The sequence below is a fragment of the Aspergillus tanneri genome, assembly GCF_003426965.1.
Source record: "Aspergillus tanneri strain NIH1004 chromosome Unknown AapTan_2_pilon_pilon_pilon, whole genome shotgun sequence".
Lineage (NCBI taxonomy): Eukaryota > Fungi > Ascomycota > Eurotiomycetes > Eurotiales > Aspergillaceae > Aspergillus > Aspergillus tanneri.
This window is the reverse complement of record NW_022984629.1, coordinates 2,596,553-2,612,180: the sequence shown is the minus strand read 5'-3', so window position 1 is coordinate 2,612,180 and position 15,628 is coordinate 2,596,553. Positions and strand designations below refer to the sequence as shown.

The window sequence follows — 15,628 nt, the reverse complement described above, 5'->3', positions numbered from 1 at the left end:
ATCGAGCGCCCGCGACGGACCCGGAGAGGGCGCTGGAGCATATCTGTGCCCAAATACTGTCGCTCAACTGGGATATAGTGAATGGGGGATAATTTCTTTGATCTGGGCGGCGACTCGTTAACCGCGCGATAACTCGTGGCTGTCGCACGCAACAAAGCGTTACATCTGGCTCTGGTCGATGTTTTTAAGAAATCGAACCTCTCCTCGCTTGTTCGGGGTAACCGGGGGGCTGAATCCAGGCTTACGAGTCCCAGCCCCATCGCATCGAGGCTGACTTTGGAAGTTTTACACTCCACTGCGCTCGTCTTCGCCCTCCCACCGTATTCCGCTACTGGCGGGGCCTGTTTGACAGGAGCGAAGGTCCATCGAGTACCGCTAGTTTCGCAGACGCTCGAGGGGCAAGAAACGGTAGCGGCATATTACCCGCGAGAACTATCGACTATAACGGCTCCATCGGCCATCACTATGGCCACCTTAGTCAAGGCCACCTGGCCATACGTTCTGCACTGTGAAGCCGGCGATACCGACCTCGTGTTCGACCAGTTCATTAATTCCCGGAGTCTAGCGCTGCCATTGGTGTCTGAGATCATCGGGCCCTGTCTGAACGTCAACCTGGTTCGGGTAAGATATCATACACATTCATCATCGCCGACCCCGCGGGGCGTGATGCAAAGCATCCAGACCCAATATGGATTACAAAACTCTTGGGTGGCAGGATATCGTGACAAATAGTACGGACTGGTCTGCAGATACGGTGCTGAGCTCGGTGGTGCTGCATGGGCATTTTGAACGAGAGATAGATCTTGGTGGTAGTAATCTCGTCCGACCGCCGGTATTCTCCCTTCATCTGGATGATGCGGTGAATCTTGCCACGTTTCCTGATAAGGATAAATTCCTCATGCTTAACCGGTTGCCCAGTGGAGTGTTCTCCTCTCGTGATTCTGAGAGACTATTGGACTCGTTCAGCAAAGAGTTGGGAGTGTTCATTAACTTTCCAGATTGCACTTTGTGTTTAAATGCCTTCCTATGCAGTTTAATAGAGAACATCTAGAAAGCAACCAATCTAAATATCGTCTACATGTCTCTGAGACAATACCCCCTTCGTAAGACCAAAACAGGAAGTCAAGACGAGCTTGTCAAGAGGTAGGTGGAAAAATGTAAGCGTGGAGGAAGAAGAAGGAAGAAGAGGGCATGTCACGCCTTCCAGATCAGATACCTTCCTTTTTGGGCCATTACGGCCTAAGGCCGCGAAGTAATCACCGCCCAACAATACATACGAAGGATCATAAATTCCCGAAACTACCCTATTGGTTCTGTCTGATCAATATGTTTGACTGCCTAATTAAAGTTAAGTTCGAATTCTATAACTATCATCAATAGAATGTGTTGAGGATATGTAATTCTACTACTACCGTTCCAGAAAGATTCGATCCTATAGACGTGAAATCCTCGTTTGAAGCTATGCTACTCGCAAAATCAACTCAACTGAGTTCTGTATCATCTTTGTTAAATACAGTACATTTAATTACAGGCTCATGGACATAAGAATAAGCAATTCATAAAACTTAGGATAAACGCAGAATGCAGCATTCACTATGAACAATGCAAGAGCTGTTAGAAGATCCTATGCCGATCCTCGTCGATGGAGCTGAACCAGGTTACGAAGCAGGTGGAAGGAATAGTTAGGGTAACTTAACTAATACATGGTAGATGACTCAGCGCTTATCACGAACGCTAAGACATCCCAATTGAGGAATAAATGCATCGTGATCTGCTTATTGTTTTTTCCCCCTCCTTGCACTCTTTTTCCCTCTCGCATGCAACTCGCATAGTACAACACCCGATCGAGAATCTCTGGCTATCTGACAATTGAATATGGCACCCAAGAAGATAATCATCGATACTGATCCCGTATGTTGAAGATACTTTCCCTGACCTCCACCATAGATCTTCCCGCCTACTATCCTCTATACAGAACCTGGTTCAGGCACAAACAGCAACTGACATGTAGCACGCCAAGGGGGTCGATGATATTCTCGGGCTTTTGTTAGCGCTCTCTGCAACGCCGGATGAGGTCGAGGTGCTACTGATCTCATTGACGTTTGGGAACATCGAAGTAAAAAGGTGAGATAGGAAGGCCGACACATGCCCAGTGATGTACCATGGATCCTGACCCCATGAATCGAAAGCTGTCTTCGCAATGCCGTCTCCATGTTTCACATCCTTGAACGCGAGATGCAGTGGCGACGTGAACAAGGTCGTCCAGGGGGGTTCGGAGCTCTCCGCGCCCACCCACCGATCGTGGCGGTGGGCGCCGAGGGTCCTTTAGAAGACCAGAAAATGCTGGCCGACTACTTTCGTAGGTTATAGTTTACCTACTTTGTCCATGCTGTTGTCTATATACTGATTAATGACCGCCAGATGGAACGGATGGCCTGGGAGGGATCCATGCCAGCGTATGTTTCACATGGGCTTTGCTCACTCAATGCATCTGGCTGACTCGCACACTATCAGCATCCACACTTGACTCCCAAAGAGACCTGGGAACATCTCTTTGACCCATCGACTGAGGTCTCCGCCATTGATCCCGCCCCAACGGGTGATGGTTCGCACCGATCATTCATTCCCTCGAAACACCCGGCGCACGACGAGATCCTTCGTGTTCTACGCGAGAATGAACCCGGAACCGTCACGCTGGTAGCAGTGGGCCCTCTGACGAACCTCGCATTGGCTTCTGCCGCCGACCCAGAAGCCTTCCTGCGTGTGAAAGAAGTCGTTGTCATGGGAGGCGCGGTGAACCAGCCTGGAAATGTATGTTGCTTTCACTTCTTCGTTTTTTCGTTAGTAGTAGTTGTTGACGCCACTTAGGTCACTCCGGTCGCCGAGTTCAATACATATGCCGATGCATTCGCCGCGGCCAGAGTCTACTCTCTTACATCTCCATCTCCCAGGACCACGATTCCGATCGCAAGCACTAGCCTAGCCAACTATCCCCCAAATCTTAGCAAGCAGCTCACGGTCCGCTTATTCCCGTTGGATATCACCCATCGCCATGGCCTCAAGCGTGGCCAGTTCCGGAAAGCCATCACACCCCTCTTGGAAAGTGGCTCACCGTTAGCGGAGTGGGTGGCGGCTTTCATGGCTCATACCTTCCATACTATAGAGAAACAGCATCAGAGCCAGGTGGGAGACGATGTCGAGCTCAGTTTGCATGATCCCGTGTGCGTGTGGTACGCTCTGACCGCGGAGTACGAGGGGTGGAAGCCATCTCTTACTTCGCCAGAGGATATCCGGGTTGAGACCACCGGCCAGTGGACTCGGGGTCACTGTGTGGTCGATCGTCGGGACCGGCATCGTATTGAAGGAGACGAGGAACACTCCAGTGACCACGGCCTCTGGTTGAGCCAAAGAGCTGGTAACCGCATCTGGAGAATGGATGGCTCACCCGTGGAAAACAACTTTGGGGATATCCTTCTGGAAAAACTCTTCACCTAGATCTTGAATTGGGGGCGTATTAAGTTCCTGTACTTGGTCTCCATCCCTTGAGAACGAAATCTCGGGAAGGGATACCGCCACATTTGGGAATTCGAAGCTCATTATAGAGTTTATTATATAGACGTCTTGAATCGCATAGCTGGAATGAACTGCAGGTTGCATTACATATGATGCTATATATTTGTGTTTAATATCGACCAACCTGATAAAAAGAGATGGGAATCATTCCTCAGGAGTCCTGGAGCAAGCATAATTAGAGACGATCGGCGGGATAGGTCACTAGCAAGGTGACCTGCAAAGCCATCCCTTCGTTTGGTAAAGGCTGAAACATTGTTTGATGAAATTGAGACACGGCCGAGAAGACAGGTACCTAACTCTAGGAGTGACCTTCCGATACACGGAGCCCATTAATTAGGATCCTGACATAAACCACCGCATTGTGTAATTCTACGTACGGTTATCATGATGTCGAACAGTAGAGAACAAGGGTATTTTTTGTAACGACATCATGATAATAAAACCCAGATGGAATGCCCAGCCCTCGACGATGATGAATGTAAAAAGTAGATAGAATTGTAGTTCCATTTGTTGTTCCTATGGAATGTTGTCGAGCCAATGATTCAGTATCCTTGAAACACGAGAAGCGCGAAGAGAATGCTGCATAAATAATTGAGGTTGTGTCTGGCATAGTGGAGATCGAAACGTGGAATGCTGAAAGGCCAACGCGGGGCTGGATTTGAGATCACCTTGATTCGAAGGGATCATATCTAACACTGTGTACATAGAGATGCCTATATAAGTGCGGCTGTAGCAGCTGTAATATTGTAGTTGTGAGCGCTGTTTGTGAACGATCAATTCAGAAAGCTCATCGCAACGACCTTTCCATCTCTGTTCGGGGAACTGTTTTTTTTTGAATCGTGTCAAATTATTCCGTGGTATCAACCCAGAGAAGCAACGATGCAAATGAACAGCGCTGTCGTTGCAATTATCGCCGCTCTTGCAGGCTCCAGCGTTGCTTTACCACACGCCGGCCCCCTTCACGAATCCATGACCCCGGCACCGACAAACGGCACTCGATTTAATAGTCCCAAATTCACACAATGGCCTAAGATTGTAACCCCAGACGAGGAATCGGAGGCAAAACCTGCTACCAAGCATAGCACCAATAACAATAACAATCAAAACCTCGACCCGAAAGTAGACCGCTGTCCAGCCATCTGTGCTGTGGCAGCCCAGGCGTGCGTCGTGGCTGTCCCTGACGATGAAGACTTTTGGTTGGTGTTTACGTCCCGGCCTATGTCAGAATTTTGCTGCTAACATTGTAACAGCTGGGACACATACGTTGCGTGCAGTCGTCGATGCTAATTTCGAGGATGACAAGCTTCTAGACCAGAGGAACTAGCCCTGACCTGCCTACTAGTAGTAGGTAGTAATGTCCGGCTAGCGACTACATGCCTACTGGACTGGACTGAGTAGGAGTCCAGTATCGGAAGGATAGACGGGCACGTGCCTGGATGCCTGTCTAGACGGGCCATACACACAACGGATCAAAGAGAGCGGAGGAATGAGTTGATAATGATTTTACTGGAGTGAAAAGTGCGGCGTTCATGTGTTATACTAACAATTCTCGAGCGATTGCTATCGATTTGGTAAATTTTTTTTTTTTTTTTGTCTTTTTTCTTTTTTTCCCCCCAATTTCATATGCGAATCCGAGAATTGGACCTTTAGTCGGAATACGATACAAATGAGAGCCTAAACCCATGGAACTCACAATACCCGCAGGAAAGGCGTCACTTGGATAGACATTGGTTCCATGGTTCCTTGCTTAGTATAACGGTGCCAATCAGCGTCCCCCAACCCGCCATGAACCACAGAGGAATTTCGTGCTGCCTGTAAGATTTGCCGTGCCGAGCACGAGCCCCAATTGTTGGTCGGTCTCGTGCCCAGAGCTCCCGGCCAATCAGCGCCCAAGGACCCGCCGCGTGGGCTCTCCCAGCACGCGACACATCGAGAGTACCTGGAGTTGCACTGTCGGAGGGCAGCTCTCCCAGGTACCTGCTATAGTCCATAGTCCATTGTATTCTTATCTGCTACCGCTAGCTCCAGTCCGTCGATCATCCACTTCTGCACCTTCATCTCCTCCCGACTCTTTCTCGCCCTCTCCACCATGTCGTTTCCGTTCCATAGATCCCCTTTAACTAGGACCTCCCCTTGCCAGGCCCTGTTTCGGTCTTCTTCCTCTTGCCAGGCCCTTATAGCTGGTCCATCTGCTGCATTTCACCTCTTATCTTCCCCCTGTTTCTTCACGCATTGATCACCGCTAGTTCTTTGCCACCGCCTCTCCCAGATAGCCCTGCACAACGTTCCCGCTGGTTTGTCCTACGTCCTTGTCTCATTGGGCATCAGTCTCTATCCCGTGATAGTCATTCTTCCCTTTTTTTGGTCTGAAGACATCGACCTGGAATCAATCGCTGTCACACTCTCGCCAGACCATGTCACGCTCCTGTCTACCACCAACTCCTGCAATGTCGGGGGGGTTCATCATCAAGGAACAATTGTCTGTGGATGGTGCAGACTCATTTTCTTTGCCGCCGGCTGCAATGAGCCCGTCAAAAGTACCGTACGGTACCAGCAGAAGGTCATCTAAGGCTGATTCCTGCGCCTCTCTTCCCACTTCGCCAACTTCGCCAGACTTTGGTCCGGGACCTACTATACAGCTGCCCTCTCAGACTGGGGTTAAGAGAGCCCTCGACAGTTTTGACCTCCCTCCTCCTCCCACCCGCACCCGCAAGATCATTCAGATGAAGCCCAAGACCCAGAGCGCGACCAAGGCAACAGCAACATCTAACAAATCGTCCTCCAAAGAAAACAACAAGAATGCCGCAAACGCCTCACCTGCCACATCCAAAAAGAAACAGCCAAGTGCCACCAGCGCCGCCGGTCGCAAGATTGCTAGAAAGACAGCTCACAGTCTGATTGAACGGCGACGGAGGTCCAAGATGAATGAAGAATTTGCGACTCTGAAAGACATGATTCCTGCTTGCAAAGGCCAGGACATGCACAAGCTATCCATATTACAGGTTTGTTGGATACATCTGTCCCATTCTCTACGAACAGAGTGCTGATGTCTTTCCTGTACTAGGCTAGTATTGAATATGTCAATTATCTAGAACAGTGCATCCAAGATCTCAAAACTGCTGCGGGTCAGCAGTCGGCGATTTCGAAGCGCATGCCGCCGGCTCCTCCCTCTCCAACGTCTCCCGAATTTCTCCCGGAAATTGCAGGCAGCACCTATTCATCTTCGGTATCTCCAGGTCTCCCTCCTGCTGGTTACCAAAGTATTAGGACATCGCCGGTATTCTCCCCTCAGGATCACATGCCTTCGGCCGGCATGACCTCTGAGGTTGCACCATCCGTCCTCCCTAGCCCTACACTAGGTCCGACGCAGACGTCGCCATCGATTGAGCCACAGTTTCGCAATTCTTCTGCCGCGGATATTGACCATGAGGCGTCGGCTGCGCTACTCATGCTGAATCGGGATTGCCGACGAAGTGTGGGAGTGGGCTATGACGAGTGTGCTGATCCTATTTCCGGCCCACTGGGCGGTCGAGCATATTCCATACACGACACCCAAAAAAGGATGGGAATGAGTGTAAAAGACTTGCTGATCTCTTAATTAATAAAAGGTATCCGTGCCGGTGCGCACGACACTTGGGAGGAATTTTTTCTGGGGACCATGCACTTTCTTATCATCTTTTAAGACTGTATGTCACCCTCCAAGGGGTTGGATTGAATGAGTCATGTTAACGAATATACTGTGTATGCGTTTCGTCGATTGGCCTATATTGATTTGGGCGGTTTCTCATACAGACCTTCTAATAATAGCTATTGCTCAGCGTGTTTTTTCATGCCCATGTTCATTGAAGAGTAATTTCTAGATTGCACCCAAACGCACCTACCTGCTCAGTGCTTTATTGTAAAGCTTTGCGAAATAATTACTATTACATCTTCTTTTTGATGCCCTTTTCTTTTCTTTTCTTGCTTTTTTTTCTTCTTTTTTACTACCATCGCCCACGCTGTAACCAAAACACTAAAAGCTATGGTAAAGTAGCATTTATGTTCAAAATGTAAAGGAACCTAAGTCTCCTGTACTACCTCACTTAATTTCATACCCAAGGCCAAGACAGCCAAATGATCCAATAGTCCACGGATCATGCGTCATCTAGCCCGTGACCATCTGATGTCAGCTGCAATCTGCCTGGACAAGAGTGAACAGGGATTGCATCCTTAGGCTGCATGCATGGGCCAATAAAGGGCCTGGGCAAGCATATACCCCGCAGGTTGGAGGCCTTCTATTCTTCTAGACACCTTCCGGCCAGGCTTGTGGATAGCTTAGCGTGAGATTGATAAGGAGGTTCTGGTTGTGGTTGGTTGGATGAGTGGCTTCTATGCGATTATACATTCATTGTTGTAATGGGAATTCAGAGTACAGGTTGTTTGTTACTTATTGTGCGGCTGCGCCTCCCATTATTCTCCGTCATCAATACTCCGTACAGCCTCCTATCAGCTCTACTTGGAAGAGGAAAGAAGAAGGCAGCAGCTAACTACCCAGTAGGCAGACAAAAGCATCACCAAGGTTGCAGGTGCTGAAACCTTGCTGCGAATGAATCAAAGTCAATTTAAGCCAACATTGCTAAGCATACGTCCTAAATGCTCGGCATTCTGGTGGTTGTGTAACCTGCAAACGGAAAGGAGTCAGGCACGCTAACCCTAATCAAAAAGAAAGAAAGTAGCCATACTTTCCTTTCTTGACTATCCAGGGACTGGCTGTGCCAAACCCCACATTCTGTCTCCTTTCTTTCGAACCAGATCATCAACTTTGGTTTGGTTGAATTAATGATCGACGCCTCAAAAAAGGAGCTAGCCATTTGGAAATTACCCAAATAAGTCAATGACGTAAGGTTCCCCCATCCTTTCAACTCTTGCTTCACTTTCTCTTTCTTTGTAGACAACCACGGTGGTGACTTGATAGCATTGTTACTTCACAGGCTAGCGTCAATCAACCACCAAGTCATCTCTGCATCGCAGAGTACTTAGTGCTTAGGCCCCCCGCGGAGATCGACGCGTACGCCTTACCCCGGGAGCGCCAAGAAGTTTGCGATAGGTAGCCTCCCGTCTCCCCTTCTCGGCATGGTCGTCCCGTGGAAGCCTCTCAGATCACAGAGGTTTCGACCCTAAAGTTGGTAGTGTCTCTAGAAGGCCCCGCACGTCGTTCATCTGGGTCTGGTTGACCCGCTCCGACGTCTGACGTAGTATATATTCCCCCTCTTATCTCTCCTCCTTCCTCTTTCTTTTACGGAAACGCCGTGACACCTATCCTCTTCCTATGAATCTTCGACCCCTGAACCCAATCCAGGAACCAGTATGTCCTCGAAGGTCCGCTCCCAGCAACGCAAGAAGAATGCACGGTCCATCGACTCCGAGGACCCGTGGAAAGTCGAGACCCCATTTGGTCCTCCCCGTATCTCCTATTTCCCAGGCCGTGGGATTCGACGCATCCGCAATACTCTGTCGAAGCTGTCACCATCCGCACGCGCCGAGCGGGAGCTGCTCAAGCAGAAGAACAGATACAAGATCCCATTAACCGAGCGAAATGTGGACACCCTCGTTACCGAGCAGGAGTTCACGGAAGCCTGTTACCCAAACCTGCACAGTCGGGAGTTACAAGTGTCTGCCTGGCTTGAGCGAGTGTCGAACTAATTCCGACGCCAATTTCTGCCCGAGACGTTCCATCCCAAGTAGAAGATCCTATCTTTGCTCACAGCGTCACTACGGAGTCCTCCTGTCCTGTTCAATCCACGTCGATCCGTACGATCCGTTAACGACGTCCACTCGCGCATACCGAATCATTACAAGATATTCTCACCGACATGGATTGGATGTACGGGATGTTCTTGGCATGAACGTCATCGTGCTAAGCACGGCCGCCGCATCATGCAAGTTGCATGCAGCCAGAAGGCAGATTCGATTGAACGAACTATCTCCTATTCTACCATCCCCCTATGAATCAATATTTCTAAATGGACCAGAACTACAACGCCCGGGTGGTCTAGTGGTATGATTCTCGCTTAGGGATAACCCAAGCATATCTGCGAGAGGTCCCGCGTTCGATCCGCGGCTCGGGCCGTTTGTTTTTATTTTTTTTGGATCTATCTATCTATTATTATTAGAACATTATTGTCGTTTAATTTGACTAAATGCTATTGATTTTTTAGTGTTCGTTGAGCGAAACATAATGGATGAGGCGTTTTTTCATTTTTCTAAATGCTTTCTGACACAAAAAGAAGAAAATATATATCCTCCCCACTGAACCTAAGCAAAGCAACTCACCCCAAGTAAAACACTGGTAGTATTTTAATTACATTATAGGGGTTTCAATAAATCTCAACACATTCATTTGATATCTCTAATGTATACTACTTAGCATCGAAAACAAACCCCTGATCCGGTTATCCCGCTAACGCTGCAGGGTTATTTCTTGGCCTAATGAGGGGTAACCAACCAAGCCAAACAACCCCTCAAAACTCTCTCCCTACCAGTCAAAGGATACGATTTTGATAGAATGATACGGCCCAAAAAGGTCGCCATAATTGGTCAGTAGCACACTTTTAATCTACTTACTATGCATAGAATTGACATCCTCCAGGCGCAGGCCCATCTGGCCTGGTGGCCGCCAAAACCCTTCTTCACAACTTCCCCGAGGGAACATTTTCTCCAACTATATTTGAAAAATGCCGCAATGTCGGCGGACTCTGGCCTACCAGTAACGACTATGACCGTAGTGTGCGTTCTCAACGGGATCGTCGGGGATTCATCGATCCCGCTATGCGGACCAACCTGAGTCGGTTCACGGTGGGGTTCTCTGACCTGGCATGGGAGTCTGTCATTGAAGGCTCGGACGTTCCGATGTTTCCGCAGGCTTGGCAGGTGGGTAGGTATCTGGAGAAATATGCAGAACTGTATGTGCCGAGGGAGGTGTTGAGATTCGGACGGAAAGTGGTGGGTACGGTTCGTGAGAAGAATGTGGATTCAGATGTTCGGTGGACGGTGCAGTGGGTTTCTGAAGGGTAAGATGGTGTTTTGTTCTTGTGGGTAGGAATGTTTGTTGATTGTGTCTAATAGGAATATCGAAGATGATGGAGAAAGACTCTTGGAGAACTCTGATGATCAGGAGGTGCATTCGGAGCAGTTCGATTTCCTTCTTGTCGCTTCTGGATACTTCTCGCGTCCGTATGTCCCGGATATTCCAGGTTTGTCTGGATTATCCGACAGGACGATCCATAGTTCAGACCTGCACGACGAAGAGGACATGCGTCGGCTGCTTGAGAGGTCTGGCTCTCAAGGAGGTAAACTTGTCGTTATCGGAGGTAGTATGTCCGGCGTTGAGACTGCTTCTGCACTGGCACTTCATTTATCGTCGATGAATTTTAAACCCGGGTCATTGGCTCAACCCGGGAGACCATACCAAGTGTATCATATTTGCTCACGGCCTTTCTGGACTGTGCCGTACTATCTGCCACACCGAACACCGCAGGGCCATGCGCACCCCGACAGAGTTCAAATTCTACCACTGGATCTAGTCTTCTACGACCTGGCGCGTCGTCCTCCTGGACCGGTTGAATATGGATTCGGCCCTGCGTCGCCACAGCAAGCGATCAAACTAAACCAATATTTCCGCTCTTTGCTAGGGTCTGATTACATAGATGCGGGAGAAAAAGTATATACTATGGACAAAGAACAAGGAGAAGGAATACAGCCTTCATGGATAGGTATAGGGGATGATTATGCAGAATTTGCGCGATCAGAGTTAATCAAGACTACCATCGGTCGGGTCAGCGCAGTCCATGCGCATGAGAAAGACGGAGTCAGAATCGATATCAGACTAGCTAGTGGAGAAGCAGCGAGCTTGGATAACGTCATCTGCATTGTATCAGCTACAGGCTTTACACCGTTCTCTTCTCTTTCATTCCTACCCAGGGACGTTCTTTCCACGTTGGAATACTCGGCAAATGACTCTTTCTTTCCCCTTGTCCTTGATGGTAAAGGGAGCATGCATGCCCAGGTGCCGGATCTAGGCTTTGTAGGGTTTTACAGGGGCCCGTACTGGGGTGTGATGGAGATGCAGGCGCGGAATGTTGCAGAGAGATGGTTTCAATTCCTGTCAAAGAAAGAAGTGTCATTGTCAGCGGAGGAGATGGAGAAAAGGGCCCTTGAAAGACAGGCGGTTCGTGAGTTTCGACGTGCCGGATCTAATGTTCAGTTCCCGATGGGCGATTATGTAGGGTTGATGGAGACCTTTGCCCAGGATTTGGGGATATGTCGTTCGTCCCTTCGAGAGGCTGAGGACTGGGCTGGCCCCGTTGTTCCTGCTCGGTATACGAACAATGGGGCTGAACATAGAAAGAATGCTGAGACAAAGAGCATGATGGACTCCCTGCGAAAAACACTCTTCCCCTCTGTTTCATCTCCCAGCTTGGCCATGGCGACTGCAACATTCAGAGCTCTACATGGGACCTGGAAGTTTGTTCAAACTTCCACCAGTAGTAAGGAAATCGTACCCGGGACAACGACATTCCATCCGCGATATCCCTCAAACCTCGAATATGTAAAAGAATACGTCTGCGAGGAGAAGACACATGGATTCACCAATACGTATACCAGAACAATCTATCGACTTGCCGGAAACGACAGCTCATCGCATATTCTTATCTGGCAGGTGGATTCGACTCAAGACCCAAATGTGGCGTCTCAATTCTCGCACGGATTCTGCATCTCGTCAACGCATGCAAGTGAAGAAAGTAATGTGACATTTGTGGTACACGCCACTGCAGATGTGGATGACCATGGCAATGGACATGAGTATGTGTTCCACTTCGACGGTGTGACAATCTCATCCTGGGAGCGTACTGTGTTCAACAAGGACGGTTCTTCCATAAGGAGCATCTACACTCGACACGATAGTTAATCCTCAGTAGTCAATAAAATATATCTAGTCCATACAGAATCCAAACGTCTACATATACCATACAGAATCAACCCTACTAATAAGTAAATCGAAACCCAGGATGGGCATCCCCCAAATTCTCCAACGCCTCTCTATCCAACCCAAATCGATAATCCCTCCCCCCTCGTCTCCGAATCCTATTCTCTCTGACCAAAAAGCCCAAAAACAAAAGACAAGCCGCGCCACAGATCCACGTCATTGCCAAACTCACCCTATACCCAGTATGGTAGCCTGGAGCCTCCTTCTGATAGAAGATATTACTGGCGACCAGGCCGCCACAATTCCCGAACCCGATCTGCATCGCAGACGCAACAGACTGCTTATAATGTCCGCCCATGTTATTGCTCAACCAACCCATCAGGATCGGCTGCGTCAGGTACCCGCCGCTCGTGATGGCGACGAGAGCGAAATACCGAGCGCCGACGGGTATCGCCGTTTGACAGATCAGGAGCACGTAGCCAGTTGTGGCGATCAGACAGCCCGCAAGGGTGAATCCATAGCGATGTTTCAGACGGTCGCTGAGGAATGCCATCGACAGTGAGACTACCATGGCGATGGCGTATATGGGGATGCTCATAACTTGGGCACGGACGGCCGTCCATCCGAGCTGGTTTAGAATGGTCGGAGTGAAGAATGAGACGGCGTAGCCGGTGTTCACAATGCCGAAGTACATGATTGGACTGGCTGGTTAGTATATATGCATTTAACAGAAATAATGCAGTATTCACCCAAGGTAGATTTTCGGATCTGTGAAGATCCACGCCACGGATCTCTTATCCAGTCTGTTCATTTTAGCCTCGCCTTGATCTTCAGATAGTCGACGGAGGAGCAGCGCGCGTTCGTCTTCCGTCAAGAAGGAGGCTGTTTCTGGCCAATCGACGATAATAAACTTGGAAATGACGGCAGCGACAATGGTGGCTAGACCCTCGATAATAAAAATCCAACGCCAGCCGCTGTATCCGGCGAGACCGTCCATGTTGTTGATGGCGTAGGCAAGGAGCTATATGATTCATGTTATGCCGGTGGATATTAGAGAGGGGGCGAGGAGAGCATACTCCACTCACAGCACCGGCCAAGATACTGGCGCTGAAGAAGACATTTAGACGCCATTGAAGCTCATGTCGGCGATAGTACATGTTGATCAAGTAAACGCATCCTGGATTGATTAAATCGGGGGATTCAGAGGAGAGAGAGGAATGAAGAGGGGTATGTACCAGGCATGAATCCAGCCTCAAATAATCCAATCAATACGCGACAGACCACCAACCCGGTGAAACTCTTCGTGACTCCTTGACAGATAGTAATAATCCCTGAACTGGTCAGCGATGCAATATTCTCATCAATTCTAGGGGAAAAGGGGGGAGAATCAAATACCCCATCCGGAGATAATCCCACTTAACCACCACGAGGGCCGCATTTTCTTCAAGAGCATATTACTCGGCACCTCAAATAGAATATACGGAATGAAAAACACAAACAGTGCGATATTATACTGATGTCCGCTCATCTTCAGGTCATCCTCAAGACCCATAAGTCGTGCATTTCCGATATTAATCCGGTCTAGGAACGCGAGCATGAAGAGCAATGTGAGAATAGGAACGACATGCAGGTCGCATTTCCATAGCAGATGTTTTTCAAATTTTGCATCGAGGAGGGTTCGCGGATCCGGGGATTTAACATCTTCGATGGTCTCTTGGGTGGCTTTCTCCATAATATATACTCTGTAGTAATAAAGTGGACAGAAGATCAATTAGAAACCCCGCATGGGTCCAGCTGGGTCTTTATAGCCATGTTTCGTCTGCTACATCGTTCATGGCTTTATGCAAGGACCCCTGGCCCGGCTAGGATCCCCCGCAATTCCTGAATCAAGACAAACCAGCGATCTTCGTTCCGCTGTTGGTGCCGGCATTTCCGCCCTGTCTCGTGCGAAATCATGAAGAATTGACTGACTGGTTCGTTGGTGGGACATGTGTACGCTAAACTTTCTGTGGGTGTAAACAAAACCTTAATATCTGCTCGGATTGTTCACCTCGTTTTGGACTGCGTTTACCAGATGGATGGATTGTCCATATGGTAGTCCGAAATCAATGCTGATCTGTCAGATCTGTAGTGTAGTGGAACTATGAAGATGCGGACATTATCATGGTTCGTATGCTGTGGGCAATACAAATCATTGAATTTAAATAAATTCAAAGCTGATACTACGGTGGATGCCCATATGAAGATCTGGTGCGGAGTAATTCCACACTAGTTATGTCGGAACAATGGGAATCAAACGGCCACGCCTGTGACTGCATGGTGCTGGTGAGGCAGCCCTCCCTTTGCCAGACGGAATCCGATTCCGCTGAGATGGACATTTATATGGAGAACGGGGTTTGTTTCGATATGAAATAATGATGAATTGACATTGGAGTATACCTCTCTAGGATACAGTAGTATCGATTCAAAAGCATTTCGAGGGATGACGCCAAATGTTACGAAAGCCTGACTCTTTTTTCCTAATTCTTTATGTTTTTTTGCCTCGATTTTGTCTTTGTTTTTTTTTTTTTTTTTTTTTGCGCATTAGGTTGCGTAGATACACATACAGTGGGAAGGAGCCGGTAGTTCTCAAATTCCGGGACGTCAGCTCGGCAGTTGAACTCCTGCGTCCCCGCTTCCCCGCAAAGTCGATAAACTTTCCGGGGTTGATGTACACCTACTCGTATATTATGTATTACATATGTTCATACAACTAAAGGTGCATATCTAAATTAAACCATATAGTACTGGTAATTGTTATATCAGCTACTGCTAACATAGCTTAGCTACCATTAATACAGTACGACAATTCATACCTCACTTGTACCGTCGAGACGCATCCTCAAATTGACCATGTCTGGCTTTTCCTCACAGACGTTTGCTTTTCATGCATGATGAGATCCTGTCCTTGCATGACCTGATTGGCACCACCGAACAGTGCATCTATTTCTTCAAGAGAAACCTTCTTTGTTTCAGGAATGAAGAAGAACACAATTACCGCGAGCAGAAAGTTGATAAGGGCAAACATACAGAAGGCGTAAGACCCTTCGT

General features: G+C 48.5%; 6 protein-coding genes and 1 non-coding gene across 7 annotated transcripts; 6 read left to right on the top strand and 1 right to left on the bottom strand.

The window, feature by feature from the left end:
* Positions 1-465: 465 nt before the first annotated feature.
* ATNIH1004_000845 (putative nucleoside hydrolase) lies at positions 466-3,495 on the top strand (the record flags this gene model as incomplete). Its single annotated transcript, XM_033565549.1, has 7 exons — positions 466-621; positions 716-979; positions 2,012-2,124; positions 2,190-2,359; positions 2,422-2,456; positions 2,515-2,811; positions 2,869-3,495. 7 exons carry the CDS (start codon positions 466-468, stop codon positions 3,493-3,495), a joined length of 1,662 nt encoding a protein of 553 aa, XP_033431306.1.
* A 957-nt stretch (positions 3,496-4,452) lies between these two features.
* ATNIH1004_000844 (uncharacterized protein) lies at positions 4,453-4,860 on the top strand (the record flags this gene model as incomplete). The annotated part of the gene is made up of 2 exons (XM_033565548.1): positions 4,453-4,769; positions 4,824-4,860. The coding sequence occupies 2 exons, from the start codon at positions 4,453-4,455 to the stop codon at positions 4,858-4,860; spliced, it is 354 nt and encodes a 117-aa protein (XP_033431305.1).
* A 1,127-nt stretch (positions 4,861-5,987) lies between these two features.
* ATNIH1004_000843 (basic helix-loop-helix domain-containing protein) lies at positions 5,988-7,171 on the top strand (the record flags this gene model as incomplete). Its single annotated transcript, XM_033565547.1, has 2 exons — positions 5,988-6,575; positions 6,638-7,171. The coding sequence occupies 2 exons, from the start codon at positions 5,988-5,990 to the stop codon at positions 7,169-7,171; spliced, it is 1,122 nt and encodes a 373-aa protein (XP_033431304.1).
* Positions 7,172-8,919: 1,748 nt separating this feature from the next.
* ATNIH1004_000842 (uncharacterized protein) lies at positions 8,920-9,255 on the top strand (the record flags this gene model as incomplete). The annotated part of the gene is made up of 1 exon (XM_033565546.1): positions 8,920-9,255. The coding sequence occupies one exon, from the start codon at positions 8,920-8,922 to the stop codon at positions 9,253-9,255; it is 336 nt and encodes a 111-aa protein (XP_033431303.1).
* Positions 9,256-9,593: 338 nt separating this feature from the next.
* ATNIH1004_000841 lies at positions 9,594-9,681 on the top strand. Its single transcript has one exon. It is a non-coding gene; the product is annotated as a tRNA-Pro (tRNA).
* A 436-nt stretch (positions 9,682-10,117) lies between these two features.
* Positions 10,118-12,520, top strand: ATNIH1004_000840 (uncharacterized protein; the record flags this gene model as incomplete). The annotated part of the gene is made up of 3 exons (XM_033565545.1): positions 10,118-10,148; positions 10,202-10,622; positions 10,678-12,520. 3 exons carry the CDS (start codon positions 10,118-10,120, stop codon positions 12,518-12,520), a joined length of 2,295 nt encoding a protein of 764 aa, XP_033431302.1.
* A 176-nt stretch (positions 12,521-12,696) lies between these two features.
* Positions 12,697-14,270, bottom strand: ATNIH1004_000839 (uncharacterized protein; the record flags this gene model as incomplete). Its single annotated transcript, XM_033565544.1, has 5 exons — positions 12,697-12,705; positions 12,771-13,239; positions 13,288-13,559; positions 13,624-13,645; positions 14,038-14,270. The coding sequence occupies 5 exons, from the start codon at positions 14,268-14,270 to the stop codon at positions 12,697-12,699; spliced, it is 1,005 nt and encodes a 334-aa protein (XP_033431301.1).
* Between the last annotated feature and the right edge of the window lie 1,358 nt (positions 14,271-15,628).